The sequence below is a fragment of the Pseudorca crassidens genome, chromosome 16 (assembly GCF_039906515.1).
Source record: "Pseudorca crassidens isolate mPseCra1 chromosome 16, mPseCra1.hap1, whole genome shotgun sequence".
NCBI classification, from domain to species: domain Eukaryota; kingdom Metazoa; phylum Chordata; class Mammalia; order Artiodactyla; family Delphinidae; genus Pseudorca; species Pseudorca crassidens.
In genome coordinates, this window is record NC_090311.1 from 16,461,999 (window position 1) to 16,483,558 (window position 21,560).

General features: G+C 34.4%; 1 protein-coding gene across 1 annotated transcript in view; it reads right to left on the bottom strand.

The window, feature by feature from the left end:
* NHLRC2 (NHL repeat containing 2) overlaps nt 1–21,560 on the bottom strand; it is a 63,084-nt gene that overhangs the window by 26,211 nt on the left and 15,313 nt on the right. Inside the window, exons 3-5 of the mRNA XM_067709341.1 lie at nt 20,649–21,104; nt 18,064–18,185; nt 2,665–2,794 (exon numbers count right to left, since the gene is read on the bottom strand). Of these exons, the coding sequence (XP_067565442.1) occupies nt 2,665–2,794; nt 18,064–18,185; nt 20,649–21,104 (708 nt within the window). The remainder of the gene's footprint in view (nt 1–2,664; nt 2,795–18,063; nt 18,186–20,648; nt 21,105–21,560) is intronic.

Genomic DNA, 21,560 nt, shown 5'->3' on the forward strand with positions numbered 1-21,560 from the left:
GCCTCACTGTAGGCAAAGTGCATATCCCTGCCCCATAACTTTGACCTTAGTTATGTGACTTGCTTTAATGACAGTAGGTAAGCAGATACGACATGAGCAAAGGCTTTAAATGTGTGTAACTGGGCTTACTCTCCTGTGCTCCTGCCTTTTGCCAAAAGAATATACCTCAGTCAGCTACTGGCTCAAGAAAAAGGAGAAAGAAATGGAGATCTGGACCCAAAAAACAGTCTGGAACCAAGCCCAGGCTCAGCCTTGATCAACTGAACCCCAACCCTGTATGTAAGTGAGAAATAAAGGTTCAGGTTTATATGAGTTTGGGGATGATTTCTTATGAAGCTTTACTGTGGCAATTACTGACAGACAGTAAATACAGGCTGTAAGATGTAAAATATAAATATCAATAACTGAATTGCTATATGGACTATTAACTATAAATCACTGGGGCCTTACATATTAAGAGAATTTTTTTTTCCCTTGAGGGAAGGTAATAACATACCAAAATAACAGTTCTCATCCACTTTGACTATTTTACTAACAGATATATTTCAGACTGTTTTTCCATCTATAAGATTATGTTCAAACAGCTCAGGTGTGTACCAAAAGCAGAGAGGCAAGTCCGGTTAAGTCCTGATGGGGATGAGTATTTTCAACCCTGAAATTATTTAGAAGTGCTGGTGCATGGTGATAAAAAGAAGATCGAGGTGTAGTTGGTTTTCTTATTGTTTTTAAAATCTCTACATATAATATATCCCCTTATTGACTGCTCTTGAGACACACTGCTCCCTCTACCTTCTCAACCCCTCCCCACTCTGAGCCACTAAAACAACTCGTCATTATTAGGGCACCAAATTCCCAAAATGGAATTTTCGAAAATGACTTACACAAAATACCTAAGTTACATATATTAAGTGCAGGTAGTACCAGAAGTTCATTCAGTTACTTTATAAATATTAAAAGCTTTATAAAAAGTTAATCACAATGAAAAAATTAAGGTCTTTGAATTATAACCAAATCGGCATCATAAAAAAATTATCTCAAATGTAAAATCATCCAACTAAGATGGTGCTTAAGTCACTCTATAAATATATGAAAATCATACAAACCATTTAGCTCCAAGTTCCATTTTCAATATATTCTACTAAATTTCTTTCTTCATTACTCTGGTTTTAAACATGTAGGATAGCCATGTCAGCCACACTGAGGGCCAGTGAAAAATAAGAGTACTAGCGCTCCTGGATTATCTTTTAGTCAAGTAATATATAGGTAACAAAGATTGTAAAAATAAGGCAAATCTCATTTTCAATTTTCTAAGTAATTCAGTAGGATAAAGTTTTTACTTTTTAAATTAAGTTTTATTTTTTAATCTTAACTTTTTCTTCCAGTTTTATTTATATAATTGACATATATAGCACTGTATAAGTTTAAGATGTACAACATAATGATCTGACTTACATACATCATGAAATAATTACATTAAGTTTAGTGAATATCCATCACCTCATATAGATTAAAAAAGAAAAGAAAAAATTTTTTTCCTTATGATGAGAACTCTTAGGATTTACTCATCTTAACAACTTTCATACACACATACAGCACTGTTAGTTATATTAATCATGTTGTACATTATAGCCCTACTTCTTATGTATCTTATAACTGGAATTTTGTACTTTTTGACCACCTTCATCCAAATCCCCCACCCCTGCCTCTGGTGACCACAAATCTGATCTCTTTCTCTATACGTTTGTTTGTTTTTTGAAGTATAATCGACTACAACTCTATGATAGCTCCTGGTACACAACATAGTGATTTGATATTTCTATACATTGCAGAATGATCACCGTAAGTCTAGTTACCAAAGATATGATATTATTATTGACTATATTCCTCATGTTGTACACTGCATTCCTGTGACTCATTTCTTTTGTAACTGGAAATTTGTGCCTCAATTTTCCTCACCTATTTCACTCATCCCCACCATCCCCTTCCTTGTTTGTTGTATCTATGACTCTCTTTCTGTTTTGTTATGTTTGCTCATTTGTTTTTAGATTCCACATATAAGTGAAATTATACAGTATTTGTCTTTCTCACCCTCTAGGTCCATTCGTGTTGTCACAAACGGCAAGATTTCATTCTTTTTTATGGCTGAGTAATATTCCATTGTATATAGGTAAAGTTTTTTTTAACTACTCAAAAGAAGCTATAATAATTAAATAAAAATTTTATTGATAATCTAAAAAAACCCTCTCATTTCTTGATTTTTTACACGACAGTAAATAAAAAGGACATTGTTAAACAGTATAGTGTGTGAATAATCTTTTGAAATTCTGAAACTATAGTCTGTCCAATTTCAGAATATTCAGAACTATCTTAATTGGAAGCTGCAACTAAGATGAAATTCTTTAACATTAGAGAAATACATACCCTATCTTGTGTATAAAATATAATATGTATGTAATGTTACATGTAATATATAATGATATATTTACTCTATCTTCTATATATTACTGCTGGCTTTGTTTTTATGCAATTAACAAATCCCAAGTCATTGGTATAAAAGCATAAAATAACTAGTAAAAGAATTAGTCAAAAATGAATGTTCCCATAATATCTTAAAACTTTTACTTAGCAAAATTTACTTATATTTAATATCAAAAGTTTACATACCTGACCTTCCAAAAACTATATCCCAAGGAGAGCTAATGGGCTGTTCTTCTCCTTTAGCTCCACCTTCTTTATCTGTACCTTGAATTCCAATGCCAGCTACAGTGCTCACCATCTCAGCTTCTAGGTCAATCTATAGACATTAATACAGGTTTTATGCAATGCATCTATTTCCCGTAGAACATACAGAAAACATGTACTTTATTTACAGTATGTGTGAACTTATTATATGTTAATTAATAAAACTGAGTGGTTTTTAGTGTGTAAAAAAAAAAACCATGTGCAACATACTTAAAAAAAAAAAAGCTTAAAAAAAAAAGGCTAATCAAGTACATGGTGACCTGGTTATTGAAATGCATAAAACTCAGTCCTTTTCATTTCTCCATCTGTCCATTCCCCCACTTTCCTCTTACTCCCCTCCCTCATCATGCCTCTACCAGAACTGCTGTTGATCTCATCTCAACTATAAAATATTTTAAAAGAAGGTGAAATTTGAAAATTTAAAGCAGAATCAAGGAAAACACTTGCTTCTTAAATTAAATGTATTTCAATTATGCTTGGCCAGTAACTGACACATATGGAGCTTAATATGTGGTAAGAACTAATCCAAGTATCAACCATCCATCCATCCATCCACTCATCTTAATAACCCTATGACTGTGATTTTGATTACTTTAGAGGAAACTGAGGCACAGATCATTCAGTAAGAGCCCAAGATTTTACAGCTAGTAAGTCAAGGATCTTGGATTTGAACCAGTTCTAGCTCTACTATGTTATATAGCCTCTGCTTCATAAACCAAAAAATCAATGCATTCTACTGAAAAAAGATGCTCTGGTTTCATCTCCTGAGACACTTCCAACATTTTATCATGAAAATTTTCAAACACAGAGAAAGCTGAAAGAATATTGCACCAAACATCCATATATCAACAGTTCACTGACTTGCTTTACCACATATCTCATCCAGCTATCAATCCTTCAATTCATTTACATTTTCTGATGCATTTCAAAGTAAATCATAAACATTAGTACACTGTCCCTAAATATTTCAGTAGGCTTGTCATTAACTAGAGTTCCATATTTGTTCAGATCTCCTTTTTCCTTTTTTGAGGCAAAACTTACAACGAAATGCACAAATCTTAAGTGTATCACCTGATAAATTCTCAAAAATGCATAAACCTGTGTGGCCCCAACTTATATACAGAATGTTACGTTCACTCCAGAAAGTTCCCTCATACCTCCTTCCAGTCATTCTTGAACCCCGTGGCAAACAGTGTTAATTTTTTATTTCCATCACAGATTAGTTGTAACTCTTCTAGGATCTCAGATAAATGGAGTCATACAGTAATGAACTCTTTTGTGTGAGGCTTCTTTCATTTAACATGTTTGAGATTTATTCATGTTCCTTTTTATTGCTGAGCAGTATTCCATATAAGGAATACATCACAGTTCATTTATATATTTTCTTACTCACAGACAGCTGGGCTATTTCCAGTTTGGGGGCCTTCAAATAGAGTTGCTATTAATATTCTTGTATAAGCCTTTTTGTGGACATGCTTTCACTTCTCTTGGGTATACACAGAGGACTGTAACTGCTATGTTATAGGGAAAGTATATGATTAGTTTGATTAAAAAACTCCCAAAAGGTTTTCTCCAGTGCTCTATCATTTTCTATTCCCACCAATGATGTATGAGAGTTCAAACTGCTCCACATCCTTGCCAACCTATGGTATTGTCAGTCTTTTTAATTTTAACCATTATACTGGATATACAGTGAGTGGTATTTCATTGTGGTTTGAACGTACATTTCCTTCTCAGCTCATGATGTTGATCACTTTTCTATGTGCTTGTGGTCATTCTTATATCTTCTTTTGAAAAATATTCAAATCTTTGGCTCATTTTTCATTGGTCTGCCTTCTCATTTTTCAGTTGTAGAAGCCTTTATATTTCATGGATACTAATCCCCTACATAGATGCGTTTTTGTGAATTTTTGTGACTATTTTCTGACAGCCTGTGGCTTTTCACTTTAACAGTGAAGTTTAATAGAAGTTTTACATTTAGATAAATTTGAATTTATAGTTTTTTTTCTTTTATGATTATTGTTTCTGTGTCCTGTCTTTGAGAAACCTTTGCCTACATGCAAGTCACAAGGATATTCTCATGTTTTCTTGTAAAAGCTTCATAGTTTTAGCATTTACATTTAGGTCTGTGATGCATCTTGAATTGATGTTTGTATATGGTGTGTGAAGTAGGTGTCATATTTATTTTTTCCCCATGTTGGTATTTAGTTGTTCAAGCACAATGTGCAGAAATGACTTTCCTTTCTCCCGATTTCACGCTTTTTAGAAAATCAAGTGACATGTATACACTGATGTGTATACAACTGATGACTGATAAGAACCTGCAGTACAAAAAAACAAACAAACAAAAAAACAACTAATACTAAATTTTCTTTGGGTTATTTGTATGGAAATATGTTAATATAAATGTTTCAGACATTACATGAAATTTCTAAAAATCTTATATGTTCTGGTATAATGTTATAATTCATAATTCTAGTTATTACTTTAAAATGTATATCTCAGAAATAACTAAATTTCCTTGTCAATTGCATTATTATCAACTTTCATCAAATCTTTAACCGTGGTCATTTTTAAGTCTTTTGTCATTTACAGACAGTTCTGGGTGTACTCTGATGCTTTTGCAAAAATGTTCCTATAAAAGGGTTTCATCTTCAAGGAATTCATGGAAAAGACTGACAAGTACAGGTTTTTGGTAACTATACTGCTGAACTGAATGAATAAGCATTTTCAGAACTCTAATGGAAAACTGATGAATTCATAAAAGTGCTAACAAAAGATCAAGATGAAAAAAAATTAATTACATGGGACTGAGTGAACTGATGAGGATGATTATAATTTTTGTGACTTTCTGTTTGAATAAAAAGAAAAAAATCCCACAAGGACTCAGAAGCAAAAAATATACCAATCAATTTTCATTGGAAAGTAAACGAGCCATTACAGTGGAGAATTACTGGACTGAATGTCAATATTATGCCATGGTATGAGTGTGTTTCGTGTTTGGTAATTGCAATCATTGTTGCTTTTGTTGTGGTCATCCATTTACAATGCTTGGTGTCAGTTTATCTCTTGTAAAAATAAAATACAGTGTGTGTGTGTGTGTGTGTGTGTGTGTGTGTGTGTGTGTGTGTGTGTGTGTGTGTGGAAAAAAAGGAGTTTTCAGTTAACTAACTGATAGTCATGCTCTATAGAAACAGTATTTTAGAAGCAATATTCTGATTACCACTTATCCAGGTGATTGATTAACATATACCTCAAGGAAAAGAAATCCTAGTATGGAGTTCTCTTTCAGTAAGTGCACATTTCTTAAGATGACTCCCATGAATACCGACACCCATAGACTGAAATTCATTTTTTTTCACTTTTCTCCCAAACCCACATCACCAAAATTCCAAGCTATTACCTTAGAGCTTCTTGTAAAAAAAAAAAAAAAAAAAAAAGAAAATCAAGTAACTGCACAGGTGTAAGGTTACTTCTAGGTGCTGCATTCTTTTTTACTGATCTATATATCTATCCTTATGAAAGTATGACATTGTCTTGATTATACATAGTACAGCATGAGTATATAGCATAGCATTATAGCAAATCTTCAAATCAGGTAGTGTAAATCTTTCAACTTTGTTCTTTTTCAATATTGTTTTAGATATAATAATCCTTTGCTTTCATTTCCACATAAATTTTGGAACCCATTTGTTAATATCTACCAAAAAAGCCTGATGGCGTTTTAATTGGGACGGCACTGAATCTATAGATCAATTTAGAGCAAACTGAGTTTTGAGTTTTTCAATCCAATATTAATTTTTGTCAGCAATTTTTATAGTTTGAAGTATATAGTTTGAAGTTCAAACTGCTCCACATCCTTGCCAACCTATGGTATTGTCAGTCTTTTTAATTTTAACCATTATACTGGATATACAGTGGGCTTGTATATATTTCTAAAAACTTATTCTAAGTATTTTATTTTGGTTGCTAAGTAAATAGAATTTAAAAATTCCATTTCCAGTTGACTATTACTAGTATATAATAAATATAAAACAAATAAAAATAAAATAAATAAAATAAAAATACAGTTGATATTTATATACTGATTTTGTATTTTGCAACCTTTCTAAATTCACTTATTAGTTCAAGTAACTGTATAGATTTCTTAGAATTTTCTATGTACATGTCATGTCACTGACAAATAGAGTTATTCTTCTTTCTTCTCATCCTCTATATCTTTTATTTCTCTTTCTTGCCTTATTATAATGGCTAGTACTTCCAGTACAATGTTTAATAGGCATGGTAAGAGTGGGGATCCCTGCCTTGTTCCCCCTCTTGAAGGGAAAGTATTCAATACTTTGCATTAAGTGTAGCTGTAGGCTTTTTGCAGATGGCCTGATTTTATCATATTGAGGACATTCATTTCCATTTGAAGTTCACTAATTTTAACATGATTAGGTATTAAATGTTTTCCAATGTTTTTCTGAATCTAGTGAAGCATCATCTTTTATTCTGTTACTATGGTGAATTACATTTATCACCAGATTTATTCTGGTGAAATCCTCTTGCATTATTTTTAGTAGCTGCTCTATAATATCCTGAAATTGTAAAGAATATTCATCAGTGTAACTTTATTTATATTTTTACTGAACTCAAAATCTGCAAAATATAATCTGCAAAAATACCATAGGCAGCTACAGATGGGCCCTTGAAATAGATCTTGATTTAAGAAATGTATCACAGAAACTGATAGGAGAGTTTAAAAAATCCTCTTGGAAGAAGCCCTGGGCCCAGGTAATGTTACAAGGGAGTTTTAATAAATATTCAAAACCATTAATTCCTATGTTAGACAAATTATTCCAAAAAACAGAAAGAGAATGAAAACCAGCTCATTTGATGAGGTTAGTGTGACCTTGATTCCAAAATCTGGTGAGAACAGTACAAGAAAATATAGAGCCATTTAATTTTAAAATATTAAATATAATTTTGGATAATCAAATCCAATTTGACTTTTTAAAAAAATTCATGATTAGGTAAGGTTTATCACAGGATTAAAAAGATGGTTCAACATCAAAAATATCTATTAATGTAATTCATCACATCAGAATACTAAGGGCAAAAAACTATACAATTATTTCCATAAATGTAGAAAATGCATTTAATAAAATCATATAATAATTCTTAGTAACAAGGAATAAAGTTTCTTAACTTCATAAATATTTTATTTCCCAAAGCTATGGAAAATATTAAACTTGTGGAGAAAGTTTACAAGAGTTCCATTTAAGACTACGAGCATGACAAGACACCCACTATGGCTGTAATGCTTAAAAGCAATATAATAAAAGGAAATGGGAAGTATAAAAATAAGAAGGGAAAAGATAAAACTGTCATTTGTTCCTTCAAAAAATATAATTTACTTACATGAGAAAGAAACAGAAGTTTTTGCAGAAATGGATAAGTTGATCCTAAAATTCATATGGAATTGCAAGGGATTCAGAACAGTCAAAACAATGTTGAAAAACAAATAAGTAGGAGGATTCATACTTTCTGATTTCACAACTTATTAAAAGTTATAGCAATCAAAACAGTGTGGTACTGGCATAAGGACAGATACATAGATCAATGGAATAGACTTGAAAGTCCAGAAATAAACCCATGCATGTATGAATAATTTTCAAAAGGTTGCCAAGACTATTCAATGGTGAAATAATAGTCTCTTCCATAAATGGTTCTGGGATAACTGGATCCACATGTAAAAGAATGAAGTTGGACCCCTACTTCATACCATATGCAAAAATCAACTAAAAATGGATCTAAGAGCTAACTGTGAGAGACATAACTATAAAAATCTTACAAGAAAACATAGGAATAAATCTTCGTGACCTTGGATTTGGCAGTGGATTCTTACAAGACACAAAAAATATAAGCAAGGAAAGAAATAAATAGATAAATTGGGAATCATCAAAATATAAAACTTCTGTACATCAAAAGACATGATTAAGAAAGTGAAAGGAGGAAGAGGGAGGAACCAAGATGGCGGAGTAGAAGGACGTGCTCTCACTCCCTCTTGGGAGAACGCCAGAATCACAACTAGCTGCTGGATAATCATCGACAGGAAGACACTGGAACTCACCAGAATAGATACCCCACATCCAAAGACAAAGAAGAGGCCACAATGAGATGGTAGGAGGGGCACAATCACAGTAAAATCAAATCCCATAACTTCTGGGTGGGTGACTCACAGACTGGAGAACACTTACAACACAGAAGTCCACCCACTGGAGTGAAGGTTCCGAGCCCCAAGTCAGGCTTCCCAACCTGGGCGTCCGGCAACAGGAGGAGGAATTCCTAGAGAATCAGACGTTGAAGCCTTGTGGGAATTGATTGCAGGACTTCGACAGGACGGGGGGAAACAGAGATTCCACTCTTGGAGGGCACACACAAAGTAGTGTGTGCATCGGGACCCAGGTGAAGGAGCAGTGACCCAAGGGGAAACTGAACCAGACCTACTTGCTACTGTTGCAGGGTCTCCTGCAGAGGCAGTGGGGGGTGGGGGGAGCTGTGGCTCACCGTGGGGACGGGGACGCTGGCAGTGGAGGTTCTGGGAAGTACTCCTTAGCGAGAGCCCTCCCAGAGTGTCATTAGCCCCACCAAAGAGCCCAGGTAGGCTCCAGTGTCGGGTTGCCTCAGGCAAAACAATCAACAGGTAGGGAACCCAGCCCCACCCATCAGCAGACAAGCGGATTAAAGTTTTACTGAGCTCTGCCCACCAGAGCAACAGTCAGCTCTACCCACCACCAGTCCCTCCCATCAGGAAACTTACACAAGCCTCTTAGGTAGCCTCATACACCAGAGGGCAGAGAGCAGAAGCAATAAGAACTACAATCCTGGAGCCTGTGGAACAAAAACCACATTCACAGAAAGACAGACAAGATGAAAAGGTAGAGGGCTATGTACCAGATGAAGGAACAAGATAAAACCCCAGAAAAACAACTAAATGAAGTGGAGATAGGCAACCTTCCAGAAAAAGAATTCAGAATAATGATAGTGAAGATGATCCAGGACCTTGGAAAAAGAATGGAGGCAAACATTGAGAAGATGCAAGAAATGTTTAACAAAGACCTAGAAGAATTAAAGAACAAACAAACAGAGATGAACAATACAATAACTGAAATGAAAACTACACTAGAAGGAATCAATAACAGAATAACTGAGGCAGAAGAACGGATAAGTGACCTGGAAGACAGAATGGTGGAATTCACTGCTGTAGAACAGAATAAAGAAAAAAGAATGAAAAGAAATGAAGACAGCCTAAGTGACCCCTGGGACAACATTAAACCCAACAACATTCGCATTATAAGTGTCCCAGAAGGAGAAGAGAGACAAAGGACCCGAGAAAATATCTGAAGAGGTTATAGTCGAAAACTTCCCTAACATGGGAAAGGAAATAGCCACCCAAGTCCAGGAAGCGCAGACAGTCCCAGGCAGGATAAACCCAAGGAGAAACATGCCGAGACACATAGTAATCAAATTAGCAAAAATTAAAACAAAGAAAAATTACTGAAAGCAGCAAGGGAAAAATGAAAAATAACATACAAGGGAACTCCCATAAGGTTAACAGCTGATTTCTCAGCAGAAACTCTACAAGCCAGAAGGGAGTGGCATGATATACTTACAGTGGTGAAAGGGAAGAACCTACAGCCAAGATTACTCTACCCAGCAAGGATCTCATTCAGATTCGATGGAGAAATCAAAAGCTTTACAGACAAGCAAAAGCTAAGAGAATTCAGCACCACCAAACCAACTCTACAACAAATGCTAAAGGAACTTCTCTAAGTGGGAAACACAAGAGAAAAAAAGGACCTACAAAAACAAACCCAAAACAATTAAGAAAATGGTCATAGGAACATACATATCGATAATTACCTTAAATGTGAATGGATTAAATGCTCCAACCAAAAGACACAGGCTTGCTGAATGGATACAAAAACAAGAACCATACATATGCTGTTTACAAGAGACCCACTTCAGACCTAGGGACACATACAGACTGAAAGTGAGGGGATGGAAAAAGATATTCCATGCAAATGGAAATCAAAAGAAAGCTGGAGTAGCTATACTCATACCACATAAAATAGACTTTAAAATAGAGAATGTTACAAGAGACAAGGAAGGACACTACATAATGATCAAGGGATCAATCCAAGAAGAAGATATAACAATTGTAAATATTTATGCACCCAACATAGGAGCACCTCAATACATAAGGCAACTGCTAACAGCTATAAAAGAGGAAATTGACAGTAACACAATAGTAGTGGGGGACTTTAACACCCCAGTTAAACCAATGGACAGATCATCCAAAATGAAAATAAATAAGGAAACAGAAGCTTTAAATGACACAATAGACCAGACAGATTTAATTAATATTTATAGGACATTTCATCCAAAAACAGCAGATTACACTTTCTTCTCAAGTGCGCATGGAACAATCTCCAGGATAGATCATATCTTGGGTCACAAATCAAGCCTCAGTAAATTTAGGAAAATTGAAATCATATCAAGCATCTTTTCTGATCCAAACACTATGAGATGAGAAATGAATTACAGGGGAAAAAAAACGTAAAAAACACAAACACATGGAGGCTAAACAATACGTTACTAAACAACCAAGAGATCACTGAAGAAATCAAACAGGAAATCAAAAAATACCTAGAGACAAATGACAATGAAAACACGACAATTGAAAACCTATGGGATGCAGCAAAAGCAGTTCTAAGAGGGAAGTTTATAGCTATAAAGCCTACCTCAAGAAACAAGAAAAATCTCAAGTAAACAGTCTAACCTTACACCTAAAGGAGCTAGAGAAAGAAAAACAAACAAAACCCAAAGTTAGCAGAAGGAAAGAAGTCATAAAGATCAGAGCAGAAATAAATGAAATAGAAACAAAGAAAACAATAGCAAAGATCAATAAAACTAAAAGCTGGTTCTTTGAGAAGATAAACAAAATTGATAAACCATTAGCTAGACTAATCAAGAAAAAGACGGAGAGGACTCAAAACAATAAAACTAGAAATGAAAAAGGAGAAGTTACAACAGACACCACAGAAATACAAAGCATCCTAAGAGACTACTACAAGGAACTCTATGCCAATAAAATGGACAACCTGGAAGAAATGGACAAATTCTTAGAAATACACAACCTGCCAAGACTGAATCAGGAAGAAATAGAAAATATGAACAGACCAATCACAAGAACTGAAATTGAAACTGTGATTAAACATCTTCCAACAAACAAAAGCCCAGGACCAGATGGCTTCACAGGCGAATTCTATCAAACATTTAGAGAAGAGCTATCACCTATCCTTCTCAAACTCTTCCAAAATATAGCAGAGGGAGGAACACTCCCCAACTCATTCTACGAGGCCACCATCACCCTGATACCAAAACCAGACAAGGATGTCACAAAGAAAGAAAACTATAGGCCAATATCACTGATGAATATAGATGCAAAAATCCTCAACAAAATACTAGCAAACAGAATCCAACAGCACATTAAGAGGATCATACACCATTATTAAGTGGGGTTTATTCCAGGAATGCAAGGATTCTTCAACATATGCAAATCAATCAATGTGATACACCACATTAAAAAACTGAAGGAGAAAAACCATATGGTCACCTCAATAGATGCAGAGAAAGCTTCCGACAAAATTCAACACCCATTTATGATAAAAGCCCTCCAGAAAGTAGGCATAGAGGGAACTTTCCTCAACATAATAAAGGCCATATATGACAAACCCACAGCCAACATCGTCCTCAATGGTGAAAAACTGAAAGCATTTCCACTAAGATCAGGAAAAAGACAAGGTTGCCCACTCTCACCACTACTATTCAACATAGTTTTGGAAGTTTTAGACACAGCAATCAGAGAAGAAAAGGAAATAAAAGGAATCCAAATCGGAAAAGAAGAAGTAAAGCTGTCACTGTTTTCAGATGACGTAATACTATACATAGAGAATCCTAAAGACACTACCAGAAAACTACTAGAGCTAATCAATGAATTTGGTAAAGTAGCAGGATACAAAATTAATGCACAAAAATCTCTTGCATTCCTATACACTAATGATGAAATATCTGAGAGTGAAATCAAGAAAACACTCCTATTTACCACTGCAACAAAAAGAATAAATTATCTAGGAATAAACCTACCTAAGGAGACAAAAGACCTGTATGCAGAAAATTATAAGACACTGATGAAAGAAATTAAAGATGATGCAAATAGATGGAGAGATATACCATATTCTTGGATTGGAAGAATCAACATTGTGAAAATGACTCTACTACCCAAAGCAATCTACAGATTCAATGCAATCCCTATCAATCTACCACTGGCATTTTTCACAGAACTAGAACAAAAAATCTTAAAATTTGTATGGAGATACAAAAGACCCCGAATAGTCAAAGCAACCTTGAGAACGAAAAACGGAGCTGGAGGAATAAGGCTCCCTGACTTCAGACTATACTACAAAGCTACAGTAATCAAGACAGTATGGTACTGGCACAAAAATAGAAATATAGATCAATGGAACAGGATAGAAAGCCCAGAGATAAACCCACGCACATATGGTCACCTTATCTTTGACAAAGGAGGCAGGAATGTACAGTGGAGAAAGGACAGCCTCTTCAATAAGTGGTGCTGGGAAAACTGGACAGGTACATGTAAAACTATGAGATTAGAACACTCCCTAACACCATACACAAAAATAAGCTCAAAATGGATTAAAGTCCTAAATGTAAGGCCAGACACTATCAAACTCTTAGAGGAAAACATAGGCAGAACATTCTATGACATAAATCACAGCAAGATCGTTTTTTGACCCACCTCCTAGAGAAATGGAAATAAAAACAAAAATAAACAAAGGGACCTAATGAAACTTCAAAGCTTTTGCACAGCAAAGGAAACCATAAACAAGACCAAAAGACAACCCTCAGAATGGGAGAAAACATTTGCAAATGAAGCAACTGACAAAGGATTAATCTCCAAAATTTACAAACAGCTCATGCAGCTCAATATCAAAAAAACAAACAACCCAATCCAAAAATGGGCAGAAGACCCAAATAGACATTTCTCCAAAGAAGATATACAGAGTGCCAACAAATACATGAAAGAATGCTCAACGTCATTAATCATTAGAGAAATACAAATCAAAACTACAATGAGATATCATCTCACACTGGTCAGAATGGCCATCATCAAAAAATCTGGAAACAATAAAATGCTGGAGAAGGTGTGGAGAAAAGGGAACCCTCTTGCACTGCTGGTGGGAATGTGAATTGGTACAGCCACTATGGAGAACAGTATGGAGGTTCTTTAAAAAACTACAAATAGAACTACCATGTAACCCAGCAATCCCACTACTGGGCATATACCCTGACAAAACCATAATTCAAAAATAGTCATGTACCAAAATGTTCACTGCAGCTCTATTTACAATAGCCAGGAGATGGAAACAACCTAAGTGTCCATCATCCAATGAATGGATAAAGAAGATGTGGCACATATATACAATGGAATATTACTCAGCCATAAAAAGAAACGAAATTGAGTTATTTGTAGTGAGGTGGATGGACCTAGAGTCTGTCATACAGAGTGAAGTAAGTCAGAAAGAGAAAGACAAATACCGTATGGTAACACATATATATATGGAATCTTAAAAAAAAAAAATGTCATGAAGAACATGGGGGTAAGACGGGAATAAAGACACAGACCTACTAGAGAATGGACTTGAGGATATGGGGAGGGGGAGGGGGAGCTGTGACAAAGTGAGAGAGTGGCATGGACATATATACACTACCAAACGTAAAATAGATAGCTAGTGGGAAGCAGCTGCATAGCACAGGGAGATCAACTTGGTGCTTTGTGGCCACCTAGAGGGGTGGGATAGGGAGGGTGGGAGGGAGGGAGACGCAAGAGGGAAGAGATATGGGAACATATGTATAACTGATTCACTTTGTTATAAAGCAGAAACTAACACACCATTGTAAAGCAATTATACTCCAATAAAGATGTTAAAAAAAAGCAATTGACTTTTGTATATATATAAAAAAAAAGACAACTCACAGAATGTGGGAAAGTATTGAAAATCATATATCTGATAAGGAATTTGCATCTAGAATATATAAAGAACTCTTACAACTCAATAATAAAAAACACAAAAACCCAATAAAAAATTGTCAATGAATCTGAATAGACACTTCTCAAAAGATGATAAACAAATGGTCCATATACGTAGGAAAAGATGCTCAACATCATTCCTCATTAGAGAAACACATATTCCAAACCACAATGATAGGCCACTTCATATCTAGTAGAATGCCTAGAAGTTTAAAAATGGAAAATGAAAAAAAGAAAAAAAAAGAAAATGGAAAATGATAAGTAATGGTGAAGATATGGAGAAATTGGAACCCACATATATTGCAGGTAGATATGTAAAATGATGCAACCACTGTGGTTTAGCACGTTCTCAAAAAATTAAACACAAAATATAAAACATATGAATCAACACTTCCAGTATTTACAGACTTACCCATGAGAAATAAAAATGTATGTCCACACAAAACTTATATGTGAATTATTTATAAATAGCCAAAAACTGGAAAACACCTTAAATGCCCACCAACTGTTAAACAGATAAAATGTGGTTTATACATGCAACAGAATGCTATCCAGCAATACAAAGGAATTAATTACTGACATGTTACATCATCAATGAACCTCAAAAACATTACACAGAATAAAAGAAGCCAGACACATAAGACCATACACTGTATGATTCTGTTTATATGAAATGTTCAAAGAGGCAAATTTACAGAGACAAAAAGTAGATTAGGGCTGGGGGTGGGAATGGGGATTAACTGTAATTGGGCATGAGGGTTCTTACTAGGAGGATGAAAATGTTCTAAAAATGATTTATGGTGATGGTTACACAACTTGTTAAATTTACTAAAAATTCCTGAATTATATTCATGAAATGGGTGACCTTTGTACTATGTAAAATGTATCACAATAAAGTTGTTATAAACACACACACACCAAAAAAAAAAAAAAACCACACACAAAATACTACATGTTTTACAAGATCACAGATAAATAAGAAAATGTGAATCAAACATATCAGAAAGGCTGCCTATAGGAGTACTTATGTACAGGGAATGGCAGGGGAAATGGGAATGGAGATGAAGAGGAATTTACAAATTAATAAATAAGTTATTCTAACAAGAGACAGGTCGGCATGGAACGATGATGTTCATGGGCTGTGAATGTAGGAGTATGATCAACCCTCTGCAAATGAGATCTTAAACAAATGTAAAATACAATAAATACATTTATACTTTTAAAACTTTTGTTTTTTTTAAAACAAAAGGAAGAAATCATAATTCTCTCATTTCCATTTTTGCAGACACTAAACTAAGTCATAAAAATGACCTCGAGTAACCTATATTTATCATGATTATGCTACTTAAAAAGTATCTGAAATGCAGTCAATACTCCAAAACCCACTAAGTCCTAAAGCAAGAGAAATAACATAAAATCAAAAAAGGACAAGTACTCCCTGTATGTTGTGGGCTACATATATTACTACTTCAATATCCTGTTAGATATCTATGACACTATGATGAATTTTAGAAGCATAGAACCCCCAAAAGATAATGATAAGGAAATACTGACCTCTAAGGAGTTATAACATAAAAGCACTCTTCCCAGAGTATACAACATTAAGCTATTAGTCCTATGAAAAGTTCTGCCTAAAAAGGGCTCCTTGGTCAAATAAGTTTAGAAATACCACACACATATCCCCCCACTAGTGTATTCACAATATATTAGCATATTAAAATATATTAGCAAGACTTTCAAAAAATAAGTCTGCTTTAAGGGCTTCCCTGGTGGTGCAGTGGTTGAGAGTCCGCCTGCCGACGCAGGGGACGCGGGTCTGTGCCCCAGTCTGGGAAGATCCCACATGCCGCGGAGCGGCTGGGCCCGTGAGCCATGGCCGCTGAGCCTGTGCATCCGGAGCCTGTGCTCCGCAACGGGAGAGGCCACAACAGTGAGAGGCCCACGTACCGCAAAAAAAAAAAAAAAAAAAGTCTGCTTTAATTTATAAATCCACAAAATCCTTTTTTCATGTAACATCTTTTCATATTAAGAGGAATTCACGCTTTAGAAAATGCTTCATTCAACAGATGTTATTTGCTTATAAATTAATTCAACAAATATCTAATAAACACCTACTGTGGGCCAGGCACTGTTTTAGGTGCTTAGGATTTCAGTAGTAAAGAAAACAAATGTCATGCCCTCATGGAGATTTACATTACAGTGGTTATTATTAAATGTTCTACATATGTTTTTTCCTATTATATATATATTAGTTGATAATTTTTATAATATAAATGGGCAAAAATATCAAGAGAGAGAAATAGCGAGAAAAGCAAGGAAGTACCTAAATGTACTTAGGAACAATATGTAGTACATATATGTTCAGACAGAATGGGTTAGATGAACTTACTTATTTTCCAAACAGAAATAACAACTTAAAGACCAACAGATTACAGTCAGAATACTCATCAATAAGAAATGTTTAAAATAACTAGGTAATACTATGCAGTCATAGTCATATGACTAACATGGAAAAAAAAGTTAAAAAAAGAATGTAGGAATTATGTATGTATATTATGATTCCATTTGTTTAAAGAAGAAGATTCTCTAGAGACAGTCCTTTCAATATAAAATTATTCGTACATGAGTAGAAAATTTCTGAAGACACAAATTTTAACAATGGTTGGTTACCCCTGGAGAGCCTGAATAGATGATTAGGAGACCTTTTTTACCTTTACATATTAATTCATTTTTTTAAAAACAAGATGATATATTACTTTTATAATGAGATAAAATAAATTTTAAGACTAATTGACAGATAAGTATTCCCAAAGCATAAGAGCTGAAGGGATGCAGGAGTGGTATGTTTTTTTTTTTCTAAGTTTGAGAAAATTTAACTGAAAAAGGACAAAGCATCTCTTTATAAATAGTAGTTAGGAAAATACCTCAAAATGAGGAGCTTTTGGGTGATTAGGCACATGACTTTAAAATAAAGGATTAAGAAAACGATTTGATGTGTTTTGTCTAAGAATAAAGTTAAGCAAGTAACCTCTGAACAAAGCTGAATGAGGATGATCTGAAGTATTTAAGCAACACCCTCTCACTTCAAATATTTATGTAGCAAGTAAATATAAGTTTTTCTGATTAGAAGGATTAAAACTTTATTTAAAATGGAAAATTACCTTTCTTATAAGGTGGTTTTCTGTATCTGCCACATATATGATATTATCCATTATGGCTACACCTTGTGGTGAGTTAAAAGTTGACTCTGAAAACATTCCATCTTTTCTTCCAGGGTTGGGTCCTACAAGACAAGATAGCTGTAAGACAAAATTTTTCCACTTAAAGTTATCTCAAATTAACACCGAAAAAATAAAATTTGTATTTAAAGCTGGGATTTTAATATAAATAACTTGATACTGCTACCTAAAAACTAAACTGTATCCCAAGATACCTATTTTTCTCGAGTAAGTTTTGCTAATGACAGGGCTTACTAGATAATGGTTACTAGTACACTTTAGTAGTAGATAGCAGAAGAAATTACTTTAAAAAGCATCTTAATTACCTATTATCTAGACTAGAAAGAATTAAAAAATAACTTAAATCTTTTACAATCTAGATGAATGATTTTTAACAATTTTGGAAGATAAACTCCTTTGCTTACAACTGAAAATTACGAACCCTTTCCTTACAAAAATACACATGCCCATAAAATGTCACAGGAATTTCAAGGGGTTCCTAAATCATGAGGATCATTCAAGCATTTCTTAATAGTCCATGAATCCCAAGTTAACAGACTTCGTTTAAACCCTAGCTCTTCCTAGCTGATGATCTGGGCAAGTTCTGTGTGTCTCAGTTTCTCTTTTGTAAAATGGAATTAATAATATACCTAACTCATAGCACTGTGAGGACTAAATAAATTAATACAGGTAAAGTGCTTAGAATAATGCCAGGCATATTTTTGTTTGCTATTATTACTATTATTAATAATACTATTTATTACTGTTGGTGATGAGAGTTCCCTGGGGAAAAAAAAGGGAGAGTACTGTGATCACTTCAGATTGGAAAATACTGTATACTATAACCTCCTCTCATATATTCATGAGATACATTAGGCAGAGTAAAAGATCTGAGTACAGTGACACCACCACCACCAAAAATCTTTTAAAGCACATCTGACCAGTATTTCCTGAGTGTATCTGACCACGGAATTCTTTTTTAAAAACTGTAGAATAACTATAAATTTATCACAAGATAACAATATTCCTAGAAACATATTTGGAAAAGGTAGCTTGCTGCTGGTTCCTCTGTTTAACAAAGGAGAATATCCATCTAAACTAGAAAATTTTAGAAATCTATTAAAAACTTTTAACCATTTAAACGTAATTTGCTATAACAGATGCTTTTTGAGTAACAACTGTCATAACTTCCTGTTATTAACCAAAATACCAAGTTGCCCAAGCAAAATAAACCATATAGAACACACACATACTCTAACAGAAACAACAAATAAGAAACAAATGAATTCAAGAGCTAAGGGAATGATACCTTGGCATACTAAGAATAGCCTCAGGACTTAGGAAACAATTAGTTTATTTTTTAGTTTATTTGTTTATTTGCATCAGGAATGTTGATATCCCTACTTTATGTACTAACACTGCATGTGTGACCAAAGTAGGATTGCAAAGAGATGAATTACTTTTCTCTTTGACTAATTATGTTGTCAGATGTCAGTTCAGCCTGGTGAGCAGGATTAATAATGTACTTAACAGATTTTATTAATTATATAAGATGTCAATAAGAGCCCTTTTTAGATCAAGACCAGGGAGATATGAAAGAAAATGATCTATGCCTATATGATAATTTTATTTCACTACAACCAAATGGAATGGATTCAGAAGTATGCTTAAGTTCTTATGGAAGGAGAGAAAAGTATAATAATATACAAATCCTAGGTTATTTCATAATCTAAGACTCAACTTCCTAGGGTATTGCTGTGGTCTTAAAAAACATATGGCTAGGGACTTCCCTGGTGGCGCAGTGGTTAAGAATCCGCCTGCCAATGCAGGGGACACGGGTTCGAGCCCTGGTCCGGGAAGCTCCCACATGCCGGAGAGCAACTAAGCCCGTGCGCCACAACTACTGAACCTGCACACTAGAGCCCGCAAGCCACAACTACTCAGCCCGCGTGCCACAACTACTGAAGCCCGCTTGCCTAGAGCCCGTGCTCTGCAACAAGAGCAGCCACCACAATGAGAAGCCTGTGCACCGCAACGAACAGTAGCCCCCACTTGCTGCAACTAGAGAAAGCCCGCACGCAGCAACAAAGACCCAACGCAGCCATAAACAAACAAATAAATATATATATATATATATATGGCTATATTTTGATGGAAAGTGAAATACTTCCATTTAAAATGCCTGAAATCTAAAATGTATATAATACTTTCATAAGATACAATACTGTGGCAGTTTTTTGAAAAAACAAGATGGGATATATGAATATACTTGAAAATTACACAAAAGATTTCCTCCTTTTGATCTTAATGGAGTTTTTTGGGGTAGTTTTGTTTGTTTTTGAGGGAGTGAGAAGAGATTAATTCAGACACAATTAACAAAATAATTTCTGATGAAGTTAAAATCAGTGTATATTGCCCTTCTACAATTAGTTCTTATTTATAAATTTCAATTTTAATGCATTTCCTTGAACTAGTTTTTTACATGTATAATGTAAAATACATTATATAACATAATTAGCAAACTTTACCTCCAATGCTGTACTGAATTTGTCCATTCCTCCAGACGACCAAAATTCTATGATGTCCAGTGTCTGCTATTACCAATCTATTAGAAACATGGTCTACTGTTACTTTGCCAGGAAACAGCAATGGTGAAGGTGGCAAAGAATCTTTATAGAGTTTTATTCCAATTTTATTATCTCTGATCTGTCCCCTGTCTTTGTAATATTTTAAAGCTATTGAAGTATATAAAAATAATTTCTCTCTATGTCCTTCTCCAATCAAAGAAAACAACATGTTTCCACGGGGTCCAAGTATGATCAGAGTTGGCCAGCAGGAAACTTCTAGTTCTTGCCAAAGGCTGGCATCTGCATCATTAACCACAGGGTGGGTGATGTTGTATCGAAGAATAGCACTCTTAACGTTATCCAGGACTCTTTCATTTGGAAACTTAGCCGAGTGAACACCAACAATCAGAAGACCATCTAAACGGGAAAAGTTATACGTTGAACATTATGAAGTATTAAAGTTTGAATATCACCATCCACATATTAGGTTTTGGGTCATAAACAAATATAAACAGTCAGAGATTAAAAAAGAGGAAACATAGAACTAAATTAGTATCTTCAACTGCGTTTACACTCATGAATAAAAAATTAACATTTAAATCTAAATTCAAACACGTATGATCAAAACCATGCAGCTATTTTAAGTTTAAAACCCTGTGTCCTTTATCTAGATAAAGCTTTAAAATAATATTCTCTATTTTCTTAGAAGATGTTGAAATTTTATAACTTTTTTCCACCTGTTTTAATCCCCTTTGAAATTCACAGTGACTATGATTGCTTTTTGTTGGTATTTATTATCACATTATCCTCTTAAATTTTTCTGACCTAACTCTACTATAGATTAACATAATGAATATAAGCAAGATGTTTCCA